The following is a 19,547-nucleotide window of genomic DNA, read 5'->3' as shown; positions in this document are numbered from 1 at the left end:
GCCAATGAACAGTTGCATTCAGGGTTCTGGCTCTATTTCTGTCACTTTTACTCTTATTTCTTGTCTTGAAAAGTTTCTATGGTCATCAACTGAGGCTTCTCCTTTTTGGCTACATATAATGGTGTTTTTTGTTGTTGTTATTGTTGTTTTGCATTACTCCCTGGCTTGTTTCCAGAGTTCTTCTGGTTTACAGTCACTTAGGCTTAATAGTGCAAATCTAATTTTTACATTAACGGAAATTCTACAGGGATGTTCTTCCTGTTATATTTTGGGAGGGGGACACCCCTATAATAAGGACTGATACTCCTTCCCCAGCTATGTGACAAGTAAGAAACATTACTTGCTGTAATACAATTGGGATAGGGGGGCAGTGAGGAACAAAGTACATAATGTGAAAATATTTCCCAAGTTCAAATCCAAAATTCTTTTATTGCAAATCTAGTGACAGAATTGTTTTAGCGCACGTGCACACACATACACACACACAGAGAGAGAGAAACAAGTAATTGGTGCCTATTTACCAACTCCTAGAAACTGATAAATAATGCTGACATTCATTTATGTTGTGATGCTATATAGATTTACAATTATCGAATACTGTTTTAATTCTTTATTATTTGTTCTTGTTTCTTACACTTACATTAATGTTGTAATGTGTGAACTTCAATAATGAAGATTATTGGCAGTGTATCTGCATTAGTTACAAACAGTAAATATTCTTAAGTAGGATATTATAGTCGGTCCTTGATATCCACAGAGGATCCGTTCCAGACCCCCCTCCCATGGATACCAACCTCTCTGGAGGCTTAAGCCTGCATTGTCCCCAATGGCAGCCCATGCACGCAGCTGCGCCGTCATTAAGGACAGTCCCGTTGTCCTCATTGGTGGTGGTGTGTGCATGTGGCCATGGTGCTATTAGAGACAATAGGACTTGTTAACCCTAATGGCAGCATGGCTGCATGCATATGCCACCACTGGGGACAACGAGGGCTGTCCCTAATTGTGGTGCAGCCACATGCACACACTGCCACTGGGGACAATGCAGGCTTGCTATCATGGATGCTTGAATCCAGGGATGGCAAGTCTGCAGATAACGAGAGCCTATGTGAAGATGAAAACATACTATACTATACCTGAACTACACCTGAAAATGTTTGATAGATTTTCTGCAAAAAATGTACTTTATATTTGTGCATATCACTGAGTAATAAAGAATTGAATGCAATGTTTATGGATGCTTTTCAACAGAGGTCAGCACAAATTATTACTAAGGTTTATAAAAGGAATAAAATGTACCTTTGGTTTTTCTGGCTTCTCTAATGATTTTCTGAAGTTTATTCATTTCTGCATCATATTCTTCATAATTTATCTCTCTAGCTTCAACTTTAGGCGCTTGAAATAAAGAAGGATCTGTACCAAGGTAGGAGCATTGTAGATTGCCACTATCACTCAGTGTGACTATCACACCTCTCAAATTTCTGTTGGAAAGTAAAAAGCAGAACAGCACCATAATGTAACAATACAAGATGTCAATGCACACTCTTCCTTGAATTTCTTTGAAAGGTGTTCCAAACATATTTTTAAAGACAAATTTCTGTCTAATATAAGAAAATGTTAGCAAGTCTATTTCTACTGAAATAGGTGCCTAAATATTCTAAAGATGAGAGATCCTGTCTGGTCTTGGAAGCTAAGCTGGATCAGCCCTGGCTAGTACTTGGGTGAGGAAGAATGCAGCTGCACTACAGAAATAATCCAGGTTGACACTACTTTAACAGTCATGGCTCAATGCTATGGAATTCTGGGAATTGTAGATTGTTGTGGCACCAGTGCTCTCTGACAGAGAAAGCTAATGTCTCACAAAACTACAAATCCAGGAATTTCACAGCAATGAGCCATGACGGTTAAAGTGGTGTCAACGTGGATTATTGATGCAGTGTGGGTGCAGCTCAAATTTGTTTTTAAAGAGACTTACAGATAAAGTGGTGAATTTAATGTAATGTTTTACATGTGATCACTATAACTGGTTTATTAAAATTGGAAAAGGGAGAATACAAAATTAAAACAATGGAAGACCTAATCAATGAAGGTCTGAAATGTAACTGGTTTCTCTACATGCAAATTGTGGAAAGGTATAAATTAGAAAATATCACAAACTGAAAAAGAAGAAACTCCACTGGGAAAACTGATAATTAGTGATTCAGACCATAAAATATCTAACTTATACAAATTACTATTGAATCTGGAAATGGAAAGTGAGACAATAAATCAATTTATGATAACTTGGGCTCAAGATGTAGGAAGACCAATATTATTAGAAAATTGGGGAAAACACTGGAATAAAAGACTTAAATACACCCTCTGTGCTCATATTAAGGAAAATTATTATAAAATACAATACAGGTGGTATCTTACACCAGAAAAACTATGCAAAATATACAAAAATGGAAAAATAGAATGCTGGAATTGTGTAGGAAATGTTGGGACCTTTCTAAATATGTGGGTCTCCAGAGTCATAACCCAATGCTCAAACCACTACACCACACTGGTTTACAAATCAATCAGTCAATCAATCAATAAAAATAATACTCAAGACAGGTTTCTACAATTCTGTAATTATTTAAATCCAAACGTTGTCAGTTCTACTACCACAGAGCATGTTGCTCAAGGTGTACATTTATGAAAAAGGGGATAAAATTTAAGATATTTGCCTAGTGCTACTGTATTTGCCTTTTATATTACTTTCACAGATTTGAAACACTGAACAGTTTCGATTACTTTTTAAAGCAGAAGACTTTCTAAACTTCCTGAAACAGTAATATAAATGTAAAGCTAAAATAACACATATACCTACATTGAAGAAATGCAATTGAAACAAATGTTTCTGGTATCTATAATAACCTTTGTTCAAAGCAAATACTCTACACATATGGTAGTAATCTGAAAATCTATTTTTTTACTGGATTTACTGGACAAAAATAAATAACACATACTTTTTGCTTGTCCCTTTAACAAAATAAATTGCTCACAATTTAACATTTTAACAAATTCAACTGCTCTGCATACATTTAGTCAAATAAATAAAGCAGTCATCCTCCTATATACTGTACATTAATAAAATCATTGGTCCATAAATTATTTGGCTGCCTAGGTTTTTTCAAAAATCATTACTATTCTACTATTCTTTAGTTCTACTATTCCATTACTGTGATATTTTGTATGTTTTTTAAAAATAAAATACATAATAAACACAACTGCTAGCCCAAATAAAGGCAGGTCCAGTGATTCTGTAGCACCTTTGAGACGAAGTGTACAAAAGAAATTAAAGTACAGTATAAGCTTTCATAGATTTTGGTTTTGAGAAAAATAAAATTACTCTTACATTACATTTGAGCCTCCCTCGATAATGTTTTTTCCTTGTTGCATGGTCGGGGAAGGGGGAGGAGGTAACTCTGCATATTATAGGGGTATCCCTTTCCCAAAATACAACATCCCAGTTGAATGTAAAGATAATGTAAAAAACAGATTTTCACTATTAAGTCTAATAGACAGGGAGCCAAAAATAGCTCTGGACTGATGTCGGGGACATTGTCAGGGAGGAATGCAAAAAGACATTATCTGCAGCCTAAACGAAAGAGAAATCTCCAATTCCCAAATCCCCTAGGCATTTCAGATGGATACCATGGTTGATGGTATCAAACACTGCTGAGAGGTCCAAAAGAGTCAGCAGGGACACACTCTCCTTATCTATGCTGAAGCGAAGATCATCCAGTAAAGCAACCACAGCAGTCTCAACTCTGTATCCTGATCTGAACCCAGTTTGAAGTGGGTCTAAATAATTTGTATAATTCCAGACTGCCTGGAATTGGAAGACAACTGCCCTCTCAATCACTCCGCCTAGAAAAGGGAGATTTGATATCGGCCTGTGGTTGTTGTCCAGGGGAATGAGGGAGAACTTTTTAAGAAATGGTCATACCATCGCTTTAGACTTTTAGACTACTGTTTTCAACCTCTGTTTGCACAAGCAACTGTCAACACAACGAACTTTACACAGTTTTAACCACTGATTAGCAAAAACATCCATGCTGGCTTCCATACACTTAAGATTTGAAAGCTTCACTTTTTAAAAGATAAGATGCTTTTCTTCACCCCTGAAAAAGTCTGTGTTTCAGAACATCCTGCAAAAGATTACAGCTACAGAAGCACAGATGTACATTATGTGTGCCTCAAGAAGGAGTGGGGATGAGATAAAAATATTTTCTTTTTTATCTCTCTATACAGAAGCTCCCACAACCCACATGGTTTTCTATTCTGTCAACCAATTTCCACAATGAATCAGCTGCCCACGTGGGCTTTCAAGCCTGCCAATGCCTTAATAATATTGTCCCCTACTAAATTTTCACAAAGCCTTGAAGAGGTATGCTTCTGCCAAGTTCTATATTGCCTCAAGATCCATGTTACCAATTGACTCAGCTATCATCTTTACTTAAAGTTAACTTATTATGACTAAAGGGCCAAACAATATATTACGCAGGAGAACTGACTGGATCTCTGCATTTCTATTTTCTTCCCACAATCTTTGACTACAAGGACCTGCCAACTTATTTAAAGCAGCTACAGAAATGTGAAATAGTTATTTAACCCTTTCCCTCTGTTCAAGTTTTGTCAGAGAAAGTTTGCCTCCACAGCGTTGTTTGCCATGGGCGGAGGGGGCAGGGTTTGAACAAATAAGTATACCTGGATTTCTCTCCCTTGCAGGATAAACAGTAACTGGGAGGAGGAAATTTGACTGAGACAAGTGTCAGGAATAGCACCTTACCTTTGCAAGCAAACTGGCAGCTATGTATATGTAAGTATAGTATGTGCGCTCAAGTCACCTGTCAGCCTATGATAGACCCATGAATTTCATAGGGCTTTCTAGGGTAAGGAAAACTGAAAGGGTGATTTGCTACAGTCAGCCCTCCATATCCACAGATTTTTTACCCATGGATTCAAGCATCCACAGCTTGAAAATATTTTTAAAATACATAGATTCCAAAAAGCAAACCTTGATTTTGCCATTTTATATAGAGGATACCATTTTACTATGCCATTGTATTTAATGGGACTTGAGCATCCATGGATTTTGGTATCCACAGGGTGGTCCTGGAACCAATCCCCAGTGGATACCAAGGGCCAACTGTATTGCCTTTTTCTGAAATATAGCCTATCAAATCAGGTATTCTTCCAAAGGCGCCATCCAAATATTAACCAGACATGACCCTGCTTAGCTTCTAAGATCAGAGAGGAACTGGTGCCTTCAGAGTATTTTTGCCTCTGCAAACTCACCACATACATATTTTTAAAGATTCCATCAAAAGATCCAGTCATAATAGACCTTCCACATAATAAATTAGGTATGCTAACCCTTTCCAAACAATGACTAGCATTTCACTGTTACACACAACATCCATGCTGCACCTTTAAAGAAAAATTGTCAAAAAGTAAAGATATAAAGCACCATCCAATGGATCAAAAGCTAGACATTTTTTTTAAAAACCCTATTTCCCAAAGACTTGCTTGAAAGCATCTTATTAAACATGTCAAAAAAGAGAAAATAACAGGTGAACAATAAGAAAAATCTTTCCAAGAACAGCCAAGTAAGTTCTAGTTACCAATGCCACCCACTGGTGATAAAAAACACTGTATCGTATAATAAAATGGTTTCATTATATTAACTAAACCAAAAGAAAGCCAAAATTCTTAATTTGTACTTATGAAGTGACTGCTGTGTTAAATTAAATGGGTGTCAAACATTTAACAAGGTCAAAGTCATAGACTGTCTACATAAGATGAAATTCTAGAATTACAACTATACCTATGCAAGGAGTAATACTTTCCATTAATTCTTAAACCATAGTACAATTTAGCCAGAGGTGCTATCCACCAAAATAGTCATACTATGAAAGAGTATAGCCATTAATGGGCAATGTCTGGAAGCAGTGCTTTGCGGACTGTACTTTCCAGATCATGTAATGGATATTAGAGCTTATTACAAAATTTAATTAACAAGTCTAAGAGAGTTGATAAATTATAAGCATATGCACCAAGTACAATTTCAGATATAGACACCTCCCCCAATTAGAATCATTTTGCCTAGCACCTAATTATTCTCTTATTGCTGCTTTAAGACAATACTGTATCAACACAAACTCTATCTGTTACATAAAAATATATGTTACTGTAATCTAAACACCTTATATCTTCCAAAAACAAATTGAGGAAGCAGTCACCTGACACCACAGAAAATAAATCTTTGCAAAAAATAAGTCAAGAAGCCAAACCATATGTTCCTATATTATTTATTTATAAAACTGGTCCCTTCCTTCTGCAAAAAAAGAAAAAGGGAAAAAAAGCCAGCATGGATGTGGTAACGAATAAGAGATTACAAAAAAAGATGGGAGAAGCTTAAAAGAGCAAAATAATTTTTCTTTTGCTATGCATTTTACTATGCTTTAATTAAGAATTAGGCAGCAACCAGCTATTTTCTACACTTATCAAGGTTACACATTAGTCTCCTTGATTTTGACTGGCAGCTGCAACTCTTTTCATACACATAGGCTAAATTTATACCTACTAGGTATGGGTATACACAAAAAAATGGCTTATAGCACCCCCTAACAACTTTACAAACTACCGTAATTAGCAAAGATGCTCAAATATGACAATTGTCAACATAATTTCCCCCAGCAAACAATTATTCTTCAACAGTATAGGATACACTTCAACCAAATTATATGCTGTTACTCGTGTTGCTTTTTTGTGTTCAGGTCATAGGGAACAGGGATCTATACAGAGGTAATGGAATAAAATTTTGATTCACACTTTCTTTCCAAAGGTCAAAAAATGCTTTTGTCTGTTTCCCATTTTCCCCCCATGTCAGAAAAAAGGTTTTGCTGATAAAGCTTTGGCAAAAATATGGAACAGTACGCTAGCATAAGGGAAGATGTTACAAAGCTTGTTACTTCTACCAGCTCCATGAATGTTGACTGTTCCCCTGTACTACAAGTTAGCCACAGATTACAAGAACCACTTTAAAACAATGTTTTGCAGTGTCTCCCCTACCCTGATTGACCTCTTATTTCATCAATACAGAATTGGTATTTATTAAAGAAAAAAATAGTCAGTCAGAAGGCAGGAAAATGTGAAGATCTCAGTAGACCAAAAAGAGAGTTGTGGTTGTTGTTCATTGCCCTCGAGTTGACTTCGACTCATGGTGACCCTGCTGATGAGACATGTCCTCATTCTCTCTACTCAGGTCCTTAAATGCCTGTACTGCAGCCACTTACTCACAAACCATAAGGTTGTGAGTTCAATACCAACCCAGGGGCTCAAGCTCGACTCAGGCTTGCATCTTTCCAAGGTCGCTAAAATGAGTACCCAGATTGTTGGGGTTAAAAGGGCGGTCTGTAAAGTGCCCTCATTTGCTGCGCAGAGGGGCCTCAGTGGCCAAACTGCGCAACTCCTCTGCACAACAAAAAGCTGCAAAAAGCGGCTTCTTTTTGTGGCGCGGTAATGACACTGCAAGATGCCAATGGTGCACTTGCTGCATCATTACTGTGCCGCAACATGTGGACGCTAAGTGTCCGCTACGTCAAGATGGCGGCACCCATGTAGAATGGGCGCCGCCATTTTGTACGTGCTTGGCACGTACTAGGGCTGGGGGTGTCCGGAAAGGACGCCCCTTTCTAATCCTAGTATGTGCCGTGCATGTACTTTTGGCCCGTGCGGAACGGGCCATTGTCAATTTTTTTTCTACTGTATCATTTTTAACACCTTTGGCTGATGAAGAAGCCAGTGAAGCTTTGAAAGTTTGCAACATGTATAATTTGCATTTTGGTTGGTCCAATAAAGGCATCACTACCTTGTAGATTCTGGATGATACTGTACTTTGCTATATGACCAACAAAGCTCACCTGGATCTGTTTCCTTTTTAATAAGAAATGAGATTTAAGTTTTTTAAAAACCTACCAGTTCCATTTCTGCTGAGAGATTAAGTATTCTTTAAAAACACTAAACGTATATAGACATTCAACTATTACTGTGTGCCGTAACTGGAAGAACTTCTGTTAAACTAACACCATTGAAACAAGGAAACTTTAAATACTGCCATCTTTCTTCTATAAAAATCTGCAATAAGTATTAAGTTTTCCCTTTTTTAATATGGGAGGTTTGCTATTTTTATATGGTGATGCTTTAACAGTCGTGATGATGTCACCTATAAAAAGGAGCAGCAGATGAGTTGGAATAAGGACCAAAGTATTTTTCTCCATCTGGATGACGAAAGACTGAGCATGTAGTAGTTTCATGAATAATTTCACCCACCATTTTATTAATAGCTTTTCTACTTACACTCAACTAGAACTTTTCTTCATTTTTCTGGTTATGTTAGCTCTTACTCTCATGTTTGTTTTCTATCAGCTGTGCCAGATGTAACCACACAGGAGACTGTTGCTACAAAAAAGAATAGCTTAGTATATTGATTCCCTTTTCTTTCAACACTATCACATAATGCAAACATTTTTTTCCCATCTCATTCAGCAATTACTCTTATTTAGACTACTGCAACACATTTCACATGGCTCTAAGTTTAAATAACAGCATCAACATTTCAGCTGAAGTAAAATGAAACCGCTGGCATTTTAACAGGAGTTGATCTGGAAAACATACTCTAACAGTTTTGCAGCAACTTTACTGGATTGGTTTCTCTGGCCAGTTCAAGATGCTGGTACTCACTTACACAACACTGTATAGCATAGTACTCAGATACTAAAATGCCTACTCCTTTATTAGCTTGCTTCAGGTGTCTCTGACATTACAGGTGAGGCAGGAAGCTGTAGCACCCTCTCTATCTAATTCCCTCCAACAAGAAGCTTCACTGGAGTCTACTCTAGGAAACATATCTAGGGATAGCCATGTTAGCCATATAGCAAAGTACAGTAACACCCAAAATCCATAAAACAGAAATATCTTTACTGGGCAAACCAAAATGCAGAAAATACATCATGCAAGTTTAGACGTGGGAACTGCTTCCAGTATGTTCCTCAACGTCTCCATATCGAATCTCCATTTCTTGATGAAGCAGTTCCCACCTCTAAGGTATAGAATAGCTCTCCATGTTCTGTTTTTCTTGGGGAAGAGAAAGAATATGGAGAAGCATCCCTGTTATCTTTGGGTCAGTGGAACGTCCTCTATCACTTTTATCTGAATCAAACAGTTCATAGCTTCTAGTAGGAAGCAATGTTTCTTGGTTTTGTTGGACTTGGGAGATAGGATGAATGTCTCACAGGGTCTACAGGGGAACTCTTCATGGTATCCATGTCTAAAAATGCCCAACACCCAACAGCCAGCGTGGAGTTCTCTCATACTCACATGACCTCCCAAAGTCTGCCCCCTGGTGGAGAAGTCCTGCCATGCCTGTTGGTTCTTTTGGTGGCTTCTGTGGGTGTTGTGTTGGCTCTTACTAGAAAAGGTTGAGTGCTGGTGCTTGCTATGCAACTTTGGTTCCCCCCAGCACTGTAGGGTCTGGAGTCCCTGGCCTGAAAGGAAGGATTTGGGGTGGAGAAAAAGTGGGACCCGGAGGAGCGAAATGAAAATTGCCTCTGCCTGAACCATGTCCATCCTCCTCTCTCCTAAGGGTAAAGAATTTCTCTTATCCTTGTTCTCAACCAGCACTGGTTCCAAGGATACCCCTGAAGAGTTTGTCTCCCAAAAATGGGATGAAAGCTAAGTTCTGTTTTGACTTAGCATCAACACTCCAGGTTTTGAACCAGAGCTGGCATCAGACTGTTACCGTAGCAGCCTGGATCCTGGTGCAAAACTGGACTGTGTCCGGTGTGCCATCTGCTGAATAGGCTGCTGTCTTCAACAGTTTGGTGAGGCTTCTAGAGCGACTTCCTCTAGAAGATCCCTTGCCCAGTACAGAAAAGCTCTAGCTACCATAGAAACAGAGACAGCAGCAGTAATTGTTGTGGCCATTGCCTCATGCACCCTTTTGAGGGCTGCTTCTGCCCTCCTACCCTCTAATATCTTTAAGGTTACATCACCATCTTTGCAAAACACTGTGAGGGAAATTAGGGCAGATTATGGGGGAATCCATCAGTGGGACCTGCAGCTTCTGCGTAACATTCTTTGGAAAGTTGTAGAACTTCTTAACTGTGCTATGCACTTTGTGTGTGGAAATGAGTTTCCATAGGCATACTATTAACTGATGCAGTAAAATGCATTCAGTTCCCCTATCCACCAGTCACAACTGTATATGTAGAGGCCTTTTTCAAAGCTGCTTTTTTTTGGGGGGGGGGGGCTCATTCTTCATTGAATAATCAATGTAAACAATTTTTACTTTTTTAAAAAGATTTCCCAATGCAACCTGTGCAGATTTACATACATAACACTGCATCAAAACAAAATATATTTATAATATATCCAGTGGACTTTAAAGTATTTATAGTAAGATAAAACATGTCAAAATTATTCTGCAGGAAGCAGACTCTCTTGTGAATATTATTTTATTTGGTTAAAAAAAGTTATATACACTCATGAACTTCTCCATCTCTGTCATCTCCTGATAATAAGGATCACTATTATAATGAGTACCTTGTCTTGAAGGTACATTTAGGTATCCTTAACATATTTCAGCAAAATCTCTCTCCCATGAAGGGCAAGTACAATGCTTTTACTAATTAACAAAATACCTACAAGATTTCATAACAACAAAACTGACAGCTAAATTCCTCCTAGATATCAGATATGAGATCTAAAAAGAAAACAACTATAAAGATCTTAATGTTTTATCTTCTGGAATAATTAAGTCTAATTAGTTACGCCAGTGGATCTGAATCCTTCAGCAAACTCTAAGATAAGCAAGGTTAAAGAAAGTTTCCCTTGAAGTACCTCTCTTCCATCTCCCAACACTAGTGCTTTTAACACGAATTAGTATGAGTTACAAGAAAAGTAGGAGTTATAATTTAAACTATGTAAAATCTCAGTATATGATGCTATGAGTGAAATCACAAATATTCATAAAATCATTCCATATGTTATTTTTGGTTTAAACTACAGTACGCTAAAGAATTCTACCCACAAAGCAAAACAATAGAATTCCTCAGAATAAAAACAGATCACTCACCTGTAACTGTTACACTTCAGGTGGTTGTATATATAGTTGTGCATGCAAGTTCAGTAATTGTGCAGAAAGTAATTTAGGGAGCCTCATAGCTAGAATTTTGGTGTGTGCGCCACTGGCACCTTCAATCTCTTATGACCCCTTCCCTTCACAATAGTATAGAAGGGTGCATTGTGTGAGTGATAAATATCCTGAGCTCCTTTGTTGTTTCTGTGCAATATCCTATATAGATATACAGTGAGCCCTTGGTATCCACCAGGGTTTGGTTTTAGGATCCCTAAGGCGGGTTACAAACCGCCATAAAGTACGCGCTCCGCGCGTACTAGGGTTAGGAAGGGCCGTATTAGGGTTAGGAAGGTTCTTACCTTCCTGACAGCCCTTCCTCCCAGTACGTGCGGAGCGCGTACTTTTTTGCAGTGCCCATCCACATGGGCGCCGCCATGTTGACGTATTGGACGCTGTGCGTCCAGACGTGTCGCGGCGGAAGTGACGTCGCGAGGACACACTCCACCCCTCGCGGCGCCACTTCCGCGTTCCAAAAAGGAGCGGCATTTCACCGCTCCTTTTTTGCTGCGCGGGGAAGCCTCACGGTCTGGCAGCTGGGGCTTCCCTACGCAGCGAATGGCGGCGGTGGGAAAACGGCCCCTTGAGGGCCGTTTGTAACCCGCCATAGATACCAAAATCTGTGGATGCTCAAGTCCTAATAAAAACAATGGTGTAGTGAAATAGTGTCTCTTATATAACATGGTAAAATCAAGGTTTTCTGTTTGGAATGTATACTTTCTAAAAATATTTTCAAGCTGTGGATGCTTGGATCCATGGATAAAAAAATCCGTGGATACAGAGGGCTGACTGTAGTAGTTGTCTCACTTGTCAGAGAAGGAATATACGCTAAGAAGCCAGAGGTCTCAGCAAAGCTCTTTTAGAAAGCACCTCCACCCTGGCATACATATTCAGCCAATAGCAATATAGAAAAGAAGAGGGTAGGACCAAACAAAAGCATACACATAGTCCATGCCCATGTATGTGTAAAAAGCTATTGCAACCTCTGGCACAATAAGCTCATGCTATCTCAAGAGAGGGAAGTTTTGCCACCAGACAGGACAGATGGATTGGTGAGGAGAAAAATTAGACAAGAACTAAGTGAAGGCTCTTCCTTTTCTGCACCCCTTAGTTTATCTCAAGTCTTGTTCAGATTAAACACCAATGTCCTGAACAGAGGGAGGCAAATGGTTTCCCTGCCTTCAACACCAGGAGACTCCCTGGGCCATAATTTTTCTGTATAAAAAAGGCTTGGGCCCAGGGTACTTGGAGGACCGCCTCTCCCCATATAATCCGCCGCCCCGCACTCTCAGATCGGCTGGGAAGCATTTATTAAGGGTTCCTAAGTCAAAATACACCTTGACTGCACAAAGAGCGTTTTCCATCTTGGCCCCGCAGCTCTGGAACTCTCTTCCCAACGAGCTCCGCTCCATCACCTCTTTTGATCGCTATAGGAAGGAATTAAAGACCTTTCTCTTCCGACAAGCTTTCCCCCATGTGTCCTGACTTCATGGTGTTCTCCCCTGTTGTACAATGGTTTCATTCAGCTAGTCTGTTCTTTCTGTTTTTTTATGCTGTTGTATTTTTAAAGTGTTTTAAACGTAATGAGCTGTTTTTATGATGTTTATATTGTATGTTTTGTATTATGTTTTGTATTTCTTTTGCTTTGTTGTAACCTGCTTTGATCTACCCTGGAAAAGTGGGCTATAAATAATAATAATAATTATTATTATTATTATTATTATTATTATTTAGCTCTCCTGGAAGCCTCTTCGTCTTTTTAACATGTTGGGGGATGCACTGTTTAGCATCAAAAGTACAATTTTTCAGCCACATCTTGCTCATTTGGGGATTTTAAATATCCCATATGCCCAAGAGGATCCAGGAAACTAGACAGATTTGGTTTCCTGACAGCCAATCACAGTTTGAGAAGACTGTGAGAGAGGAGCTGCAGGGGAAGGAGTAGATATGAAAGGCAGGAGTGAGTGAATGAGAGTTGCATTGAGGGGGAGTTTTAAGAGAGTTAAAAGGAGTTGAAGGGAATTGAGTTGAGGGAAGATTTGAGTTTAGGGCAGGTTCTTGAGTGAGAGTTCAGGAAGAGGGTCAGATAGGGAATCAACTGGGTCTAGAGAAAGAGAGATATTCTGACAAGACAGTAGAGAAACTGGAGAAGAGACAAAGGTTCTCAATATGGTCAGAGAAAGATATTGACTGGATGAGAAAGTGTACTGGAGATGATAAAGAGGAAACTGGCAAATCCTTCAATTATTACATTAATGTAACCATACCAAGTTTGAGCTATTCTACCTAAGCTACATTCTTGTTAAATGTTATTCAATAAAGTCAGTGTTATATTTGTTATAATAGAAGCCCTTGCTTGAACAAATTCTAAACCATATAGACACAAACAAACACGCTATGTAAGATATTAAACTTATAAAAGGAAGACACATGGGACCCTAGCCCTTATACATTTAGGGAAAGTGTATAAAGGGGTGGACGTGAAGCAAGTGTCATTGACAAGAGGGCTTCTATAAGTGAGAGGTAAAAGGTAACTTCAAGGCACGGAAAGGCGGTTGCATCACACCATAATTGCGCACTCCTGTTTTAGAAAATTCCAAGGTATGCAATTTGGTCTTCCAAGATGTGGATAAGTTAGATGAAAAATGAAAACCCTCTGAACAAATCTTGCCAAGAAAACCCCATGATAGGTTCACTTTAGGGTTGCCATAAGTTGGAAACAACTTGAAGGTGCACAGCAACAACAACAAAATGTCATGGTTAATGTGTGAGAGAAGGCACCAAATTTGGGAGAATTGAAATATCAGTTGTTGGGACCACTTTGCCCCTAAACATCAGCAAAAGCAGTGGGTCATGCCAGTAGGTACATAATTTATTTGGTCATCTAGCAAAGCTATAGTAAGCAAAAAGGCAATCATTCAGCATAAATACTGAAGGTGGAGGAAGAAGAAAGGGCCCCAAAAATCGCTTCATTAATTGCAACAGCACCAAGAGACTCTAGAAAGGTGCTGGTAGGATATCAGGTGGATATATGTTCATAAGACTCATAAGGGCATAAGACTTCGTAAGAGATACTAACAAGCCCCCTGCTGAATAAGCATCCTCTTTGATGATGCTACAGAAGATGGCATTATCAATGAATAGTGAATGAAGTAACTTTGGTAGCCTTGGATAGGAGCAAGTATGAATGCATCAAAATGCATAAGCCTGAACATGCAATCCATGGTAACATATTCTGCACCTTCAATTCACCATTTGTAAATTTTGGTCAGCATCTGCTGGCACATAGCCTCTCAAAAAAAATGATTCATTGAGAAATCAGTGGAAGGTTCCAACAAGTACCAGACAGCGGCAGGAAGCAGATAGAATGGCTATCCATGTTTAGTAACTGCCAGTGCACAAAAAGTAATTTCTGAAAAAGATACCTTTTTAGGTCTCTACAAAGATGCAAGCAGATGCCAAAAATGCTTAAAAAAACCTCATACTGTAAACCAATCAGAATGAACATAAGAAGAAGGAAAGGCGGAACAAACAATACAGTACAAGTAAATCTTATTCACAATTTTTTAAAAGTATGTAATACTGAACATTAAAAAAATGACCACAGAGGGTTTACATATATTCAATCTAGACAATGAAGAAATAGAAATGGTCAGATTTCTCATACCTCGGATCCATAATTACCCTGAACGGAGATTGCAGTCAAGAAATTGGAAGAAGATTAGGAATGAGTACAGCAACTATGAAAGAACTAGTCAAAATCTTAAAGTGCAAAGATATAAAACTGAACGCTAAAGTTAGGATTAAGTAAGGATTGCCCATGTCATCGTATTTCTCATTTCTGTGTTTGATTATGAAAGCTGGACAGTGAAGAAAGTTGATAGAGAAAAAATGTGGTGCTAGAGAAGAATTCTGAGAATACTGTGAAATACAGATGGGTCCTAGAGCAGATCAAGCCTAAACTTTCCCTGGAGGCAAAGATGTCTAAACTGAGGTTGTCATATTTTGGTCATATGAAAAGAAAGGACTCACTACAAATGACTACAATGCTTGGGAAAGTAGAGGGCAATAGGGAAAAATGAAAACTGCTTTCCAGATGGATAGATTCAATCAGAGAAGCCACAGCCATGAGTCTGCAGGAACTGAGCAAGGATGCTGAGGACAGGGTAACTTGAAGGTCTCTCAGACATAGTGTTTTTGCGGGTTGAAGTTGACTCGAAGGCAGATAACAACAAAGCCCAGGCTATTATTTTCTCCATCATCATGTACAGATGGATGCTGGAATTGGACACTGAAGAAAGTACATAAAAAGAAATTTAATTCATTTGAGATGATGTGTTGGAGAAGAGTATTGAGTATACCATGGGCAGCCAGAAAATCAAACAAATGGGTACCAGAGAAGATAGGCCTGAGATCTCCCATAGAAGCCAAGAGGACCAAACTGAGACTGTTGTACTTAGGCAATATCATGAGAAGACATGACTCACTGGAAAAGACAACAGTGGAGGGTAGCAGAAAGAGAGGAAGGCCACATATTAGATGGACAGATCAATCAAGAATGCCACAGCTCTGAGCCTGCAGGACCTGAGCAGAGCAGTTAAGAACAGGGGGGCTTGATAGTGTCTCACTCATGAGGTCACCATTAGTCGAAGTCAATTAAAGGGCAGTTAATAATAACAACAACAAACCAAAAGAGCATTCCAGCTCTATGATTCTACGAGAAAACATTCCTGGATGTCTCACTGTGGCAATCAAAAAGAAAATTAATAAGATGATGTGAGATATGCTTTCTTGAGTACGAACTGGAAGGTGAGGCACTGCTCAACATCTCTAGTTAACTGCAGAAGTATACTATATTTATATCCCTCCTTTCTCCTTACACATGAGTCAAGGCAGCTTACATCCAATTAAAATAAGGTGCAGTTTTATCACAAAGAACTAAGGTTATTCCAGAGTGACTCTCACTTATAACAAGCAAAGAGACTTTAATCAGTTTGTGTCTTTAGTTACAGAACAAGACTGGGGAAAATGTAGCCCATGAGGTCACATGTGGTCCACATATCCCAATTATGAAGCCCACAAAACAAATTTTATATTTTCTTCCAGGCAAATTTTTAGTCAATTTTTCACCAGAGAATGACCCAAAATGCAAGAACACCTTGTGCAAATTGCTCAATCCTAGTCTCCCCACAGGTCTTTTCCAACCAAATACTAGCTGGATATTATGAATAAAAATGATGTAATGTTACTTTTAGTGTGGCATGACACACTACTAGTGAGGCATGTGCAAGAAATTAGCCCCTCCTGCACAGTTGTACGCCCTTCTTTGCGAAACTACTGGGAACAGAACACCCAAGAACAAAATAATAGCAAAGAAAACAGTTCCTGCCTAGGCATGATCACAACCAGTCAATCTGACCTTTTGGTTTAGGGAAACACCTTTGTGTATTTATCACAATTAGTCAAGACCATACAGGGTTTTTTCTTTGAATATATTTTACTTCTCTACATAAACATTTGAGTGGTATAAATATCAAAAAAGACCTGACCCCTACATGATCCATGAGCAACATGCTTTCCATTTTACTGGTCAAATGCATAGATCTATGCTTCTTTAACATTATGGAAATAGTTGCTGATTACATTGCCTATTGTAGGCAAGCACACACTGCTGTAGTAGGATCAGCTAAAGTAGAATTCTGATCTTCCTTAGCTCAAGGTTTATTACATTGTTTACCGCAGACATATGGCTGCAATACAGCACCAAAAGCATGGACTTTTACAACTATCCTTCAAAGTCCTCCCATTGTCAGTGATGTCAAAAGAAAAATCTCCAGGTAGTAGTGAAGGTGGGATTGGGTGTGCAAAAAAAAAAAAACCCTTTGTAAAAAGGAGCTTCTTTGTCAAACGTTTTGTTACATGAGGTATGCCTATACATGGGTTTTTAACATGAGAATTGCTGGTTAACATTTTAGAAGATTAAACTGTTTAACAGTTAAGGATTTTAACATTTTAGAAGAAACCAAAAGCAATGCAGTTATAACTATCAATGAAGAATAGAATTAAAATCAGTTAAGGTGTATTCTGTAAAAAAAATTGCAAAGATCATATAAACTAAAATTATGCCAAAAATACTTACAATAATTTACCCACTCTTACTGCAACAGGAATATGAGGAAGCTGAGTAGCCCACTTTAGAGTCACATCTTGATAAATGTGAAGGATGCTGTTGTAGTTTCCAATCAGTGTGTTTACAATATTCCCAGACACTAAAGTAGACAAAGAGAGAGACAGGTAGATGTAAGGAATCAAGTTTCATTTCCGTTTCTTTATGCTTGTACTGTTTCATCAGTTTTATGGCACACATTAGCATATCACATTGGGAATATATTTGAAAAATACAATTTCAACTCATTATAAATTCAAAAAAGTGCAGTATTTAGAGAATTTAATAGAGATAAGTATTTTGTTTACCAAGAGCAAAATCTGTGAGAACTTTATAGAAACTGTTAATGTGAAATAGCTGTTAAGTTGGTAAGAAATGCAATATACTCTGCAACCAAGAGAGATAAATATAGATAAATTAAATATATCTAATCTTTATCAATCTCAATTTCATGTTTTTCTATGGGAACATAGCCTAATACCCAATTGTTAACACTGTTAGGCTATATGCTATACGTTCTGTAAAAATAGCAAGATGAAACATTATAATAATCCTTAGTCAAATCCAGCTTAAATAAGAAGGCCCTACAGTAACCTCATAATTAACAACTCATCATGTCACTATCAAATAGAAATTTCATGTATATAAGGGACCGTTCCTTCCCTCCTCTGCCACCTCATTTGGTTTCAGGCTAGCCAAAGTGAAAGGAAAGGCTCTTCCTCCACAGCCAGTACAGGAATTCAAAAAGGATGTTGACAAATTGGAGCGTGTCCAGAGGAGGACGATCAAAATGGTGAAGGGTCTGGAAACCATGCCTTATGAGAAAAGACTTAGGGAGCTGAGTATGTTTAGCCTAAAGAAGAGATGGTTAAGAGGTGATATGATGGTCCTGTTGAAGGAGTGTCACACTGAGGATAGAGCGAGCTTGTTTTCTGCTGCTCCAGAGAAATGGACATGGAGCAATGGATGCAAGTTATAGGAAAAGAGATTCCACCTTAACATTAGGAGGAACTTTTTTACGGTAACAGCTGTTTGACACTCCCTCAGAGTGTGGTGGAGTCTCCTTCTTTGGAGGTTTTTAAACAGAGGTTAGATGGCCATTTGATTGTGGATTTCTGCAAAGCAGGGCGTTGGACTGGATGACCCTTGTTGTTTCTTCCAACTCTATGGCGGGTTATAAACCACCGCTTTGAGGCGGTCTGCCGCCGCCGCCGTTTGCTCTGTGCGGGAGCCACAGCAGCCACTCCGTGCGGCTCCCGCACGGACCGAAAAAGAAGCTCCAAAATGGAGCTTCTTCTTGCGGCGCCTCTATGACGTCGCGAGGCGCCAGGGGCGCATTCGCGACGTCACAGACGCCGCGACACGTTCGGACGCACAGCGTCCGATACGTAAAGATGGCACAGGCCATGTGGAACGGCCGGCGCCATATTGTACGGACAGAGTCCGTATTAAGAGCCAAGGGCGTCTAGAAGAGACGCTCCTTTTTTAAAATGGGACGTCCTGCGGACGTCCCAAGTGGCGGTTTCTAACCCGCCAACGATTCTATGAATACAGTGGGTAGGCATAGGGGATAGATCATCTTGTTCCTACGCCAACAAACCTATCTGGAGGAGATTTTTTTAGTAACTAGCTAGCTATTTCTTTGAGAGAAGGTGGTTTTCCCTTCTCCATGCCCAGCATGTAAACTAGCATCTTTGGAAAGAAATGGTAAGCTAGTAATTTTTGTGTGTTTATTTACATTCAATTCTTGTTTGAGAGAGAGAGAAAAAATCATTATTCGGAGGGTAAATACTGTACTGAGTATGTTTATTTACATGCCTGCCCTGTCTCAACCTGAAATACAGTTGTTAAAACTTAAAATACTTAAAATACATTCCTGATTCATTTTTAGACACTTGTCTTGAACAGTATTTTTTTAAAAAAAACATCTTAAGCAGGCAGGCTACAACAAACTACAATATTTTCAGTGTTCACAAACCTTTAGTCACTTACTGCATTTGTCAAAGTATCACTAGGGTTCTAATTATGCATTTGAAAGTTGGAATAATGCTATTGCTTATTCACATAATGAATTCAAGGAACATATTAAAGGCCTGAGCACTCTACGTTTCAACAGGAACTTAGAGACAACATTACAAGAAATTATTATTTAAAATA

General features: G+C 38.8%; 1 protein-coding gene across 2 annotated transcripts in view; it reads right to left on the bottom strand.

Annotated features, from left to right (window-relative positions):
• Positions 1-19,547, bottom strand: part of BBS9 (Bardet-Biedl syndrome 9) — a 264,949-nt gene that overhangs the window by 216,078 nt on the left and 29,324 nt on the right. For both annotated transcript variants that reach the window (XM_042474263.1, XM_042474264.1), the window contains exons 9-10: positions 17,364-17,493; positions 1,297-1,478 (exon numbers count right to left, since the gene is read on the bottom strand). In XM_042474263.1, the coding sequence (XP_042330197.1) occupies positions 1,297-1,478; positions 17,364-17,493 (312 nt within the window). The remainder of the gene's footprint in view (positions 1-1,296; positions 1,479-17,363; positions 17,494-19,547) is intronic.

Source organism: Sceloporus undulatus, chromosome 6 (assembly GCF_019175285.1).
Source record: "Sceloporus undulatus isolate JIND9_A2432 ecotype Alabama chromosome 6, SceUnd_v1.1, whole genome shotgun sequence".
NCBI classification, from domain to species: Eukaryota; Metazoa; Chordata; class Lepidosauria; order Squamata; family Phrynosomatidae; genus Sceloporus; species Sceloporus undulatus.
The sequence above is the reverse complement of the archived record's forward strand: the minus strand, read 5'-3'. Positions and strand labels throughout refer to the sequence as shown.